The sequence below is a fragment of the Triturus cristatus genome, chromosome 4_1 (genome assembly GCF_964204655.1).
Source record: "Triturus cristatus chromosome 4_1, aTriCri1.1, whole genome shotgun sequence".
Lineage (NCBI taxonomy): Eukaryota > Metazoa > Chordata > Amphibia > Caudata > Salamandridae > Triturus > Triturus cristatus.
Window position 1 is genome coordinate 1,171,899,531 of NC_140585.1, and position 13,961 is coordinate 1,171,913,491.

The 13,961-nt window shown below is 44.7% G+C and overlaps 1 protein-coding gene across 4 annotated transcripts in view; it reads right to left on the reverse strand.

Moving 5' to 3' along the window:
* Positions 1 to 9,161, reverse strand: part of LOC146856280 (uncharacterized) — a 127,907-nt gene extending 118,746 nt beyond the window's left edge. For 3 of the 4 annotated variants that reach the window (XM_085654376.1, XM_085654377.1, XM_085654374.1), the window contains exons 1-2: positions 9,056 to 9,161; positions 8,415 to 8,463 (exon numbers count right to left, since the gene is read on the reverse strand). In XM_085654376.1, the coding sequence (XP_085510502.1) occupies positions 8,415 to 8,456 (42 nt within the window). In that variant the 5' untranslated portion in view covers positions 8,457 to 8,463; positions 9,056 to 9,161. Of the gene's footprint in view, positions 1 to 8,414; positions 8,467 to 9,055 lie in introns of all 4 variants that reach the window. The other variant, XM_085654375.1, reaches the window with a different exon arrangement.
* Between the last annotated feature and the right edge of the window lie 4,800 nt (positions 9,162 to 13,961).

Below are 13,961 nucleotides of genomic sequence, written 5' to 3' on the forward strand. Positions count from 1 at the left end.
CCCCGGCTACTTTAGCCAGATGGGTCAGATGGCTCATGGGTGAAGCTGGTATTGATGTTACTACTTTTGGTGCACACTCAACTCGTGGAGCTATGGCTTCCAAGGCCTTTTCTATGGGTGTGACCTTATTAGATATTATGAAAGCAGCTGATTGGTCAACGGATTCTATGTTTAAGACTTTTTATTATAAACCTATTCTGGATATTGCTTCTGTTGTGGTGGCTCAGCTTTGAACAAGCATAATCGGAGCCTCTGGTCCTGACATAGAATTAAAAATTTGCGAACATACGTGACAAGAATTTTCAATTCTATTAAGGACACGGAGGCGAGGATTATCCCACCCATGTTTTTCAGTTATGTATTTCGCTCATGTATCTTTGCATATGATAATTTTCAATAATATATTTCTGGTATACTGTTAGGATGTATTTGGATACATTCCTTCTCTTCTCTTCCCTCCCTAAGTATTCTATGTTTTTCTTTTTCATTTCGGAATGGTATATTACGACTTTATATCTTTTTCAGGTTCTGATCCGAAGTGAGCTGCGCTTCTTTCTTTATCTTGGATTATGTTTGGACGTCTGCTGGTTCCTGTTTTGGGATGTCGTTTCACGCCTCAAATCAGCTGTTCCATCCTGTTGGTCTTCAGTTGAACTGTTTGAACTACGATTTTATTTCCACGCCTTTTTTCCAGTCGTTGCACTATTTTCTTCTTTTGACTGTTGCTAATTACCAAAGAAAGAGGATGTGGTATTCTCTTGTGGACTATTTATATGTGTATACTCTATGGTTATTACGTAGTACCCAATGTGTTCATGGGTATTGTAGTTTTTAGTTTATTGTAATATGATTGGCTGCTGGGCAAATTTCAGTAAAGAAATGAGAAGAATAATCCTCGCCTCCGTGTCCTTAATAGAATTGAAAATTCTTGTCACGTATGTTCGCAAATTTTTAATTGTCCATTCACCCGGGAATAGACTAACCCAGAAAAGCATATAGAGAACTAATTTGTGGTTCACAAGGGAGTGCAGAGTGCTAAGAAGGCGATTATCCACAACTATAAGAAATAGGGACATCGCCTTGACACGCGAACTAAGGAAGAATTATAAATTGGCACCAACAAAGGCAAAGAGAGAATGGGACGAAAGGAGATGGGAAGAACTTGGGGAGTTTATTCTGAATCCAGATACCAGGCTGTTTTGGTCGCTTTTGTCAAAGGACAAATTCGAAAGGTCACCCCCTTTGGCCATTAACATCCCAGCAAATACATGGCAAGACCATTTTGGTGCACTCAATTCCATTATTTGCACTGAAGATAGGGTACTGATTTTGCCTGACCAATGACAATTAATACATGACCTCTCGTTTACTAGAGAGGACATTTTGGCAATCATACCTGCTAATGCCCCAGGGCCAGACGGCATCCCAGGAGACCTTTTCCACTTAGATAGGGAGAATTGTGCATCTTACATATTGGCACTCTCCATTGACATCGCTGGCGGGGGGGGACAATTCCAGAATCCTGGAAAGGGGCCGAAGTGATTCTCATTTTCAAGAAGGGTGACAGGGCCAACCCCTCCAACTACCAGCCAATCAGCTTGATCGATTGTGCCCAAAAAGTCTTCTGCCATTCACTCCTAACCAAGATCCAGGAGTGGATGGATTTGAATCACATTCTCTCTCCGCTCCAAGCAGGATTCCGACTGAAGAATGGCACAATCGATCAAGTTTTTTTTCCTTTTCTTTTTTTTAAGCTGTTTTTATTTGTTTTTGAAGAATCAGCCAAACCATCAGCAGGTGCATCTCATGCGCTACAAAATTAGGATTATAATCAGTAACCATTATTTGCAGTAATGCAGACCAAACCATAAAAACATTCCTTTTGACATTCTCCCCCCCCCCCACAATCACATCCTCTACAATATACATGATTTATTAATGTGCCCCCTTGGTGAAGCCAGAGTGTGTTACACCACATGTTTAGACCCCTGTGTACTAAACTGCGTCTCATTTGGGCCCTCATCCATCAACTCTAAGCCATAATAACTCAGCCAAGGCTGCCATATCTTCATAAACTTCATGGGGCATCCACTTGCTGTGTATACAATTTTTTAAGCTCCCATATATAGATCCATATTTGCCCGCCATTCAGTCACGGTGGGTAAGACTGCACTGCCTCAGTATTTGGCAATATCCCTCTTAGCAACTATGAGGCCTAGGTTACTCAGTAGTAGTTTGTGTCAGGGAAGATCAACATCTGTGTGCATCCCTAGAGGGGTGTATTTGGGATCCATTGGGATCTGTGTTTCGAGTACATTGTTAAGCTCTTTCACTATTCGTATCCAAAATCTGCGGATTAATAGGCACTCCCGCAGAAAATGGATGAAGGAACCTGTGTCCGTACTACAGCGTAGACACTCTGGGGTCTCTGCTCTGCCCATGGCGTGGAGTCTCGCTCTGTCATAATATATCATATGTAGGACTTTGAACTGTACTAGGCGTAGCCTAAGCTTAATCGCTACTTCTCTGGGATGCCTGAATGCCATTTCCCAGTCGATGTCTTCCAGTGCACCAGTAGTTCCCTCCCATTTGCTTCTAAGTGGGGATAGTGTATCAGGAATGTTGTTAATTATCGTTTTGTATGTCCAGGACACTGCCTTTTCCGGTATTTCTTCCTGTAACAGTCGGCCTTCTAACGGTGCATATTCAGGGATATCTGTTATCTCGGGTTTTTGCGCTCTCCAGGCATGTTGGAGTTGCATGTATCTGTATTGTTGCTTATTGGACAAACTGCACTTCTTTTGGATCTCTGGAAAGGTTACGATTTCTCTTTTATGTATCATGTCCCCTATCGTTGTGATCCCAAGCGTGTTCCCCTCTTTGAAGCCCTGCAGTTTCACTAACTCAGGCAATTGCTTACCCTCCCATAGTGGTGTGGATTTAGTTAATCTCTTTTCCCATTTCATCTCTATTTTCGCCCCTTTCCAGGCTTTAATCACCCTCTGCGTTGCAGGTAATAAACTTTGCGTTCCAGATCCTCCATATATGTAGTGTAAGTGGGAGTGTTTCTGAAATTGTATCCTCTCTACAGTGTATGTAGGGTGGTCACCAAGTGCATGCCCTCATTCATTAATAACTATTAGGTGTGCTGCCCTATAGTAGGCCTGTATGTCTAGGAGGGCAATAACCCCATTGCACTGACTGTGCTGCAGGGTTTGAAGGGCTACTCGCGGGGTGGCCACCGTCCCATAGCTGTGTACACACCTCGTCCGTGATTGCCTTAAAGACCGTGTCTAGGATTTTGTAGTACGTGTTTTGAAGGATATAAATCAGTTTAATGAGCGTGATCATTTTGTACATGGCAGCCCTCCCTAGCAGTGTCAGGGGAGATGTCTCCATTTGGCAACGTCTTCTCGGAATTCCTGTAGGGCCCACTTGATATTATACATGAGGCAGTCAGCTTCATTTGTGGAGATATATAATCCTAAGTATTTGAAGCCCTATTTAGCAATATTTAAATGTTCTGTTACAGAGCATGGCCATGGTGGTTCCAATGGGGTAGAGGCAGGACTTCCCCCAATTAATGTTATATCCTGCATATGTACCAAACTCTTTAACTAGGTGGAATATGAGAGGTAGAGTTGTATCAGGGCTAGAGATATACAGTAGGATATCATCCACATAAAGGGAGATCCGTTCATCTGTCATCCGCCCCTTGGAGTCCTGAAATCCCTTTATTTCTGGGTGAGCCCTAATTATGCTTGCCAGTAGTTCTAAAACCAGTGCAAAGAGCAGGAGAGACAGTGGGCAACCCTGCCTTGTACCTCTCTGGATAAAAAATTCCACTGACTTTACGCCATTGACTTTGACTCGTGCCCTGGGATTTGCATATAATAGGTCGACCCAAGTCCGGAAGTTCCTCCCAAAGCCAAATTTTATGAGTACCTGCCTCATAAATGGCCAATGAACCGTATCAAAGGCCTCTTTGGCATCTAACAACAGCATCAGCGGGATAGGATTGTCTTTCACTGTGTCAAGCCAGTTCACAAGTCTGCGGAGATTAAAACGTGTGGCCCGTTTAGGCATGGAGCCTGACTGGTCTCGATGAATCAGTGAGGTGATTATTGTTAAGAGCTGCTTCGCCAGAATAGAGCCCAAAATCTTAGTTTCAATATTTAGTAGAAAGATGGGACGGTAGGATCCGCAGCTCTCTGAGGGTTTGCCTGGTTTTGGTATAACCACCACTGTGGCCTGACAGAGGTCTAGTAGCAAAGTCCCTTCTTCCCTTGCAGCCTGGAACATATTTAGCAGCCGGGGGTCCAAAGGTATTTTGCCTTTTCATGCTGTATTGGAAGGTGGTTCTGCTGGGGAAGGGGAGCCAATATATAGCCTTTATTGACTTAAAATCATCATTCGATCTTGTCCCCGGGGACAAACTATGGTGGGTGCTTAGGGACATGGGTATGCCCCCGGGAATTCTGGCACTGATCATAAGGCTACATGAAGAGAACTTCGCCCAGGTGAGATGGGGTGACCAGGGACATGTCACCGATCCCATTAAAATACAGCGGGGGTTCGACAGGGTTGTGTCCTGGCCCAAGCCCTCTTTTCACTCTACATTAATCAGGTGGCTGAACTTCTATCTGCTATCCTAGCAGATGCCCCCTCACTAGCAATCCAAAAAATAGCCACCCTATTATTTGCATATGACACTCTTCTTGTTTCAAAAACTCCAATGGGTCTACAAACATTATTATACCAATTTAAGATCTTTTGTGATGAAAGGGGCTTGGAAATTAACACCTTCAAAACTAAGTTAATGTTGCTGAACCCCCATAAGACCTTTAAAGGAGACCTGTTTTAGGACAATGCTCCTCTCGAGAGAGTGAGCTCCTTCGATTACCTGGGAATTAAACTATCAGAGGGTATGGCCTGGAAATCCCATCTTAATAAGGCCATCCTCAAATTTTCCCAGGTAACCGGGGCTCTGAGGAAGGAGCATTGCCTTTCCTATATTAAGCCAATAGCACCCGCATTGAAATTATATAGCTGAAAGGCCGTGGGTAGTGCCCTATATGGGGCTGAGCTGTGGGGCATGGTAAGTGTAAGCGACCTCTCAGCAATGGAAAAAACGTTTCTTGAAAAGGTGGTATCTCTCCTGCAAAGTAGCCCTCTTTGCCCATTAAACCTTGATCTGGGCATTAAACCCATTAGCGACATAACGAAGGTCTGCCCCCTGCTATTTTGGCAGAGAATGGTTACCACTCCCTAACTGGCACCTTATGCTGCAGCTTTAAATGAAGTTAGCACCCTAGACACCACAAACAAAACTGGCTGGATCAAACATGTCAAAAGACTCTTAGACAGCATTGGTCTGCCGGGTCATAGTATTGGCTGTCCACCAACCTTCACCAGATCAAATCATTATATTGGGCATGGGTTGAGCAGACAGCACAGTGCAAAAGCAAATTGGGCAGACTAACCTAAGAATTTAGAGATCTGAAGACCTGCCGCTCCCTTGAAAGTTTTTGGATATCATTAAGGTGCCAGCCGACAGGAAGCTTTATATCCAATTCAGGCATGGTAGTTTGCCAATCAGTGCTTTCATAAACTCTTGGCAGATTAATAAAGCCCAGGCCAAGAGCTGCCCTTGCTGTCCCTGCCAAAACGAATTGGTAGGGCATGTTCTTTTTGCGTGCACAGCCTATGCGAAACCCTGGGGCAAGTGGTTAGTCCCAGTTTGTAGACAATTTGGGACCCAAGATCACAGAGTGGCCCTGTGCATATTGAAATCAGATGCAAGACCCTTATTTGTTTGCGCAATTGCAAACTTTCTGGGTCACTTCAGGGCGATCAGAAGGAGATCACTGTTATTAACCTCACCCATCGCTGAGAGCCATTGATGGGACGACTCGCTCTTATACGACTAATTACCACATTGGCTTCTCTTTTTAGATGTAAATACATGTTTTATCTCCTAACACTGACAAATTTTAATCATGTACTCTTGATCTCGTGTAAACATTGAAGCTTTTAGGTAATCGTATGAAATCTTTTTTTTTACTTCATGCCTTGGAATTTTCACTCAGGATACGACCACTGTACAAAATGTTATGAGCCCATTTGCACTTTATGGGTCCAAGTTACTTCGTATTGTATCCTCTGGCTTGTCTGCGGCACCAAAAGCCATGAATTAAGTGCTAACTGTTGTTTCGGTATCCCGTATATGTTGTTGTTGTCTTGTCAATTTTTGTAGTGTTTTATAATTGCATCTCTTTTAATGTTTATTTGTATGTTGTTCCAAATTGGAAAGTATGATGTCCATTCTGATTGTTGTATCTTTTATGGTATTTTTACCAAAATAAAGATTTCTGACAGACTGATATAATCAATGTTAAACTATTTTGGGATTCATTGTGGGCAACATGAAAACGAATTAGGGGCCCAATTCTTAAATACCATCAAAAGGGTGCACCAAAAGGTATATGTCCTTGCATTAGTGAAGATTTTCATATTTCAGGAATAACAAGAGTTTACAAAAGTAGACCTGGAATCAATGTTATTTGCATACTATTGTGAATTCCATTTTCACATGAGATAATATACACACATAGATTTTCTCATGGAAAAATCTGCTCAACATTTTTCAGTGCGGGAAGAGAATGGAGAGGAGGTGATGAAAACCCTATACTTTTTAGTTTGTGCGTGTGCATAGACTCACAGGCCATTCCCACCCTGAAATTACCACTTATATACCACTTCGAGTCCCAATATGTAGATTTGTGGAAAGGTGGCAAAATTAAGACCTTGCTATGATTCAACACTGACATAATATGTGCCCTAACAAAATCAAAGAGACTATCAGAAGTCTGATATAATGAGAACATATGTTTTTCACATGAATGCATCACACAAAAAGGTATAGGTGGATATTTGGGTTTATTATTAAGTTTTGTGTAAATGCACAAATGCAATACTATTGTCGATTTTTGGCTAAATTAAATAGGATTGATGATAAATGCTCCTTGATGTTATATGAAAATTGAACCTAATCCTAACCCTCAAATGTCAGTGAGTGAGTCAGCTCTACATGCGATCCAATAAGTTGCCATGCACAACACAGACTTTCCATGAATTGTTGGTTTGCTAAGAGGCAAATCATTCCAAGCATTGGAATATGTTTCTACAATAGTAATCCAAACCCATCTTCCTAAAGCAGCCAAAGATGTTTTGGAACCTTGACTTATTGCTTGAATTGTAACAAATGGGCCAAGGGCTTTTAAGCCACATACACATTGCATGAGAGAGTGAGCTCAAAGAATTGAGTGAAATCAATCAATCAGAGTTTTGTAGAGCACACTACTCACCCGTTAGGGTCTCAAGGCGCTGAGGGGTGGGTGTGAGCAGCTCTGCTGGGGTCATTTGTAAAGTCAGACCTTGTAGTCTTTCCTGAATAGGTGCAGCGTCGGGCTTCGCCAGAGGTGAATGGGATGATTGTTCCGGGTCTTGGCTGCGAGGTAGGAGCAGGACCTTCCACCCACTCTGGTCCTGTAGAAGCGTGGAACGGTGGCTACAGAGAGGCGAACCGAGTGGAGGTTTTCTTGGGGGCATGGAAGGAGAGGGGGTAGTAGAGGTACTGAGGTCCGATGTTGGGGAGGGCCTTGTAGGCCTTCCTTCCCCTGCAGGTCCCTTGTATGGAAGCATAAGCTGGGCCAAACATGGATGTCAAGAGGTCCCATACCATGTGTGAGACCTTCAGGCAGTTCTGGCTTCATAATGACAGTATATTTCATTCTGAAACTTAAGTTTTGCTTTCAACAGTGCAGGCATGGTTTCAACACTTAAGGGAGAGGACATTGCCTTAAGGCTAGAGCGGTCGACCTCGAAGCAGGGGTACCAGGTTCGATCTCGGCAAGGACGCTCAACATCTTGTGATTCCGGGCAAATCACTTAATCTCCCTGTACCTTACAAAAAAAAAATGTGTCCGTCTGTAACGAAACTGGTGCTCATGTAAAGCACTCTGATACCCGATATCTTCGGGTCTAGTTTGCGCTATATAAAACTGGCTGCCTCTTGGGACAGAGTCAATGAAGGTCAAAGGCTGGGGATGCGAAAGAAAACACACTAGTAGAGCAGCAAATTGACATGGCGGTTTGTGACGGTGTGCTTCCAACTGCAGGTACACAACTGTTTGTGCGTATCTACTTTTGAGGTCGCGTGATTTTTGGTAATACTGCACAGTCCATCAACCATACCCGACTTAAAAATAAATCACACAGATAATTTAATAACGGGTGACATGCTACAACCTACACTGATGAAAGAACAAACGATTTACAACATGTTTAGCATTATCAGTACGTCACGCATGCAGTAGAAAATACTAATGTGAGTGAAAGGAAATGACACCCACCTGATCTGAACTCCGCCGGGGCATCTCTTTTCTGTTTTTCATGTTTAGCCTGCTGATCAAAAGTTAGTGTTAGAGATGCAAGTAACCACTATGTGACACTCCTCCTTTGCGAAGATGCCTGTGTGATGTTTTATTAAAGTGGGGTGTAACGGCAGCTGTTATTTACAACATTTAAAAGGGGGCACTTAATATGAAGTGCTAGTTGATTTAAAAAATAACACCTGTCCTAACGCGCAGTCCATTGAACAGCCAAAACAAAGTGACGTATCATTCAATCGGTCATAACAAGAGCTGTTATATACAGTGCTTAGAGTGGGCAAAAACTGCTATATGAAGCACTACTTCTACTATTTAAAAAAAACAGCTCCTGTCCCCACACGCATCTCAATCTCAGTGACTAGGCAAAACAATATAGTGGTAAATTAGGTAATATTAACAGCCGTTCTTTAGAGCGCTTATATTCCGCCGGATAAACCTGTTAAGATTATTGTTTGAAACATCTTCTTTCCCAAAGACAGAAAGCTCCCTCTTTAAGAACATCCGAGTCCTGCACCTACAGAACAAATCCCCCCTCATGACACGCGCAGAGGTTACAGAGACTAGGCGCACACATTTTCCTCACTGAATTATCTTTAAAGTACCTAGTAGCTCCGTTTTTCCCCAGTTCAGACTCCGATTTGGCAGCAGAGAGATTGCTCAACCTTGGAAAAGGGACACTGATCTATACGCAATGCTCTGTTGCTACGCTAGCATCTGCGCATGCTCCGTTTAGAATACACTTACGTGTGCGCACGCTGTTTTTAGCATACAACAATAGACGGCGATGCACTTTTTATTTTTAGATGAATAGGAGGTTCACCACAATACAACTTTTCTACGCACGCGCACCCCGAGACCCCAATTGGGCATGCGTATTTATTTCCTTTGTGATCACTAATCTCTTATATATGATAATAGGAAAAGTGTCAGTAGGATCCAGTCGTACGCATGCGTCATCCGCATGAAACTGTGCTGTATGTATACGCTGTAGCATCCAATCTACACGCTTTGTACTGCTTTCCCTGATCATTATGAATTTGCTGCATAAAAGGTTTTCTTATTTTACGAATTTTGTAGCTAATTTCCCTGATGCATCTACTTTTATATGCACCTTCTCATGTCGTTCTACTTCTTTTTCTTTAAGTTTACCCTCCACGTGTTCAATTTCAGGTTTCGCTCGCTGCAAAAGCTATTGTGAACAACAAAAAAGCTTAACAAGCATTGGCCAAGCCAACAGATCTCGTTTATGCGAAATCTATATGCTTAATGGGTTTGGCAATGTGGTATAGCTATGGTGTGCTCCAGTGCGGCTGCTATTCAGCATGACTAAAAGTTAGTGGAGTGGGATAGTTAAGGGTATAGTGGAATGGGGTAGAGTGGAGTGGAGGAGTTGGGTACATTAGTGTGATAGATTGTAGTGTGGTAGATTGGGGTGGAATAGGGTAGATTGGGACAGTGTGGAGTTGATAGGAGTAGGGTTGATTGTGGTAGAGTGGAGTTGGATATATTGGGGTAGATTGGAGTGGAATGGGGTATAATGGAGTGGAGTAGACTGTAGTGTAGTCGGGTAGATTGCAGTGGGGTAGATTGGTTGGATTATTGTAGGGTAGAATGGAATAGAGGGGTGGATTGGAGTGGTGTGGGGCAGATCGGGGGAGTGGGGTGGATTGTAGTGTTGATGGGTAGATTGGGGAGGGGTGGGGTAGATTGGAGTGGATTAGATTGAGGTAAATTGGGAATAGGTTAGATTGAATTGGGGTAGAGTGGTAGATTGGAGTGGTGTGTGCTAGATCGGAGTGGAGTGGGACATATTGGTGTACATTGGAGTGAAGAGGGGTTGATTAGGGAAGCGTGGAGTGCAGTGGTTTGGGGTAGATTGGAGTGGGGTAGTTGGGAGTGGAAGGGAGTAGATTGGAGTGGAGTGCGGTAGTTTGCAGTTGGATCGATTGTGTGGATTATGGTACAGGAGATTCCAGCAAAGTGGGGCAGATTGGAGTGGGGAAGATTGGAGTGTAATAGGAGTTGGTTAGTTTGGACCACGGTAGATTGAAGTGGAGTTGGATTGAGTGGTGTGGGGAAGAATGGGTTTGGGTGGGGTAGATTGAAGTGGGGGCAGATTGGGTTAGGGTGGGGTAGATTGAAATGCAGTGGAGTAGATTGAAACGGAGTGGACTGGATATGATAGATTGGAATAGGGTAGTTTGGGGGTGAAGTTGGGTAGGGTAGATTGGGGATGGGAGGACTGGGTTACATTGGACTGGAGTAGGGTAGATTTTAGAGGCATGTGGTAGAATGGAATGGAGTGGAGTGGGGTAGATTGGGTAAAGTAAAGTGGGGTATATTGGGTGGATTGGAGTGGCGTAGAATGGGGTAGAGTGGAGTGGGATAGAGTGGAGTGGAGTTGGATGGATTGGAGTAGAGTCAAGATTGGAGTGGAGTGATATAGGTAGGGAAAGAGTGGAATGGGGTGGATTGGCGTGAGGTGGGGTGGGGTAGATTACAGTGGGATAGGGTGGAGTGTGGTAGATTAGAGTTGAGTAGATAGGGGTAGATTTGAGTGGGGTAGTTTGGGGTGGGGTAGATTGGGGAATAGTATATTGGAAATGAGTGGAGTGGGGTAGGGTAGCTTGGAGTGAGGTGGAGTGGGTTAGCTTTGAGTGAAGTGTGGTAGATTGGAGTGTTGTAGATTGCAGTGGGATAGATTTAAGTAAAGTGGGGTTGGTTAGATTTGGGTAGAGTGTAGTGTAGTGTGGAGTGGGCAGAGTGGAGTGGGGTAAATTGTAGTACATTGGAGTGGGGTAGATTGTGGTAGAATGGAATGGAGTGGGGTAGATTAGAGTGGTAAGGAGTTGGATAGATTGCTGTGGAGTTTGGAGTAGAGTGGGGTAAATTGGAATGGCGTGTACTAGATTGGAGAGTTAGATTGGAGTGGAGTAGAGTAGCAAGTGGCGAGCAGGGCCGGACTGGCCGTGGCGGGCACCGGGCATTCCCCCGGTGCGCCGCAAGGGTGGGGGCCTGTTTTGGGTCCCTAGGGGGCCATTTTTGTTACAGGCCCGTTTTTGCAGCATAACTGCGAAATCGGCCCACGTAACAAAATCGGCCGATACCGGCCCTGGCAATCAGCTCGGCCGCAGCCCCCAACCCCTGGGGGGGGCAGGCCGAGCACTTTGCCAGGGCCGGTTTTTGTTCCCGTCCGGCCCTGGCGAACTGGCTGCTCACTTCAGGTTTATGGCTTGGTGCCCCTGTAATGTGTCTTTTCACCTTTGCTCAGGTCTGTGCCAAGGTCAACTTTGTGCCAAGAGGGACGGGCACCTTTCAGACCACTGGTTTTATGGTGAGAGGGGTCACTCTCTCACGCTACACACACTCGTATGAATGGATGCATGGGAGGGGGGATGATAGATGGTGGTTGCTTGCAACAATGAATGTATCAATCACTCAGAAGCTGGGTGCTTGCATTTGTGAATGAATGACTAAAAGCATAAAGGGGGAATTTTTCTGAACAAGTAGCGAATGGGGGCATTAATGACTGTATTGCTTAATTAATAGATGAGAGTTTATATACGAATGAGAACATGCACAATTGACCCTGGAATAAAATCGTATGATTGATGACAGTAATTTATTGAAGAGATGCACGCATGCATGACTAAATGAAAGAGACATAATTGAATTATAGCATTCGTTAAGAGCTTGGTGAGAACGAACCATCACGATGACCATATGGGTCCATGCAGCTGAGGTTATACGCCAGTCCTGGTTTTAAACAACATTGTGGGAGTTGTAGACTTTGCGTACTTCAATGAAAGTGTCACTGAGAAGAAACCCCTGCCCTGGAAGCACAATGCTGTTGACCTGGTGCATTGCTGCAGTCACGACCTTCCCTTTCTTTGGAGAGGGGTTTAGACTCTTGCTTTCCCAGGGACAGCCTGGCTTTGACTGGTAGCAGAGGGGGTTGCAGCTGACACCCGTGGTCCACCTGGGTATTTTCAACCCTGTCACCTGTGCTGCGGTCAATGGGCCCTGCGTTGAGCGGGACGTGTTTGTTGCCCACATGTGTCATTCTGCCCCGTCCTGGTGGCTGGGAGTCGATGAGGGTAACCAGGGAGCATGTGTTTAGAGTTTAGTAGTTTAAGGGGGCACTGCTGTGGGAGCGGCCTCCTAGTCTGGGGTTGGAGTGGGACAGTCAGACAGTGGGCTTGTGGAAGAGCGCAGTCTGTGGCTGGGCGTGCAGCCACCACCAGGGAGGAACCCAGAGCAAGGTGAGAGGGTCAATGCTGCAGAGGGCAGTGGCTTAAAAATTAGCTCCTTGATGTCTTTCACATAGCACCAACATGCCTTCTTTCCTATTACAAACAGGTAAATTCTTGAACCCTTGTTTCGTGCCCTCCCAAAACAGTAATTTGAAAGCTAGGGATGCCAGTCAGTTATATGCACAGCATGTAGGACCAATATTGTTGCATGTAGAACAGAGTGATTACCTATGCTTTCTTTGCGCTCTGGCTCCAGGCTGGGCCCAGACACAATGCGCACTCCGTTCATAGAAGAAGTTATCAGGGACAACCAACGGTCAAGAGTCTGATAATATTAGCATGGATCTTACCGTCACATGGTGGTGGGGAATGCGAAGATGCCAGTGGAAATAGAAAGCAGCGAGGTGAAATATTTTCAACTTCCCTGCACGCAGTGCTGCACAAAAAGGAAACAAAGCCTCCCACCCATGCTGCCTCCCACACATTGCGCCAGAGGCCCCACTTACCTACATCTCTGTCTCTCAGCCAATCCAGACGCTGCTCCTGCTGTTACGGCAGGGCCTGGATTGGCTGGGGCAGACACCCTCAACGCTCATTATGCGGAGAGGGAAGAGCCTCTGAATAGCCTGTAGTGCGCATGTTGGGCTGACCAGAGAGAGGCAGCCGTCCAACCCCACATGCGCACTTGGCCCCTCTGACTCTGAAGGTGTCACAGTCAAACTCAATTCGATAGCTAATAAGCCCAGCACCCCCAGGCGTGCACTGGCTTCTCCAGCGTTGGCAGTTTTAGTACTCGCATCACGTCACATTTAATTTGAGGGCCAAAATCTAAGTGGGTCAATGCTCCTACACGCTAATAGTGGTACCCATGAGAACTGAAGTACCAAAATTAGGATGATAAGAATGAAAAGGGCCAGGACCGGAAGACTGAACCAGAGGAGAACTAGGATACAGAGGACCAGTGGCAGCAATAACTGAATAATGACGGATCAGAATTCAAGATATGCAAAACTAGAGTATACCAAGGCTCTTATGGCATGAAAATGATGAATGACTGAATGTATGCTGTATAAATGTTTGGGGGCACAAATTTCAGGGATAATGGTACTGATGAATGACAGGGACCCTTTCTGGGCCTTCTTATGGCTGAAATATGTTGACCTAAATGCTCTGGACCATTAACACTCCTACGCACACTGACTTCATTTTTAACCATCTCCTCGGTATTCCTTTATTAAAGTACAATTCTTGGCAA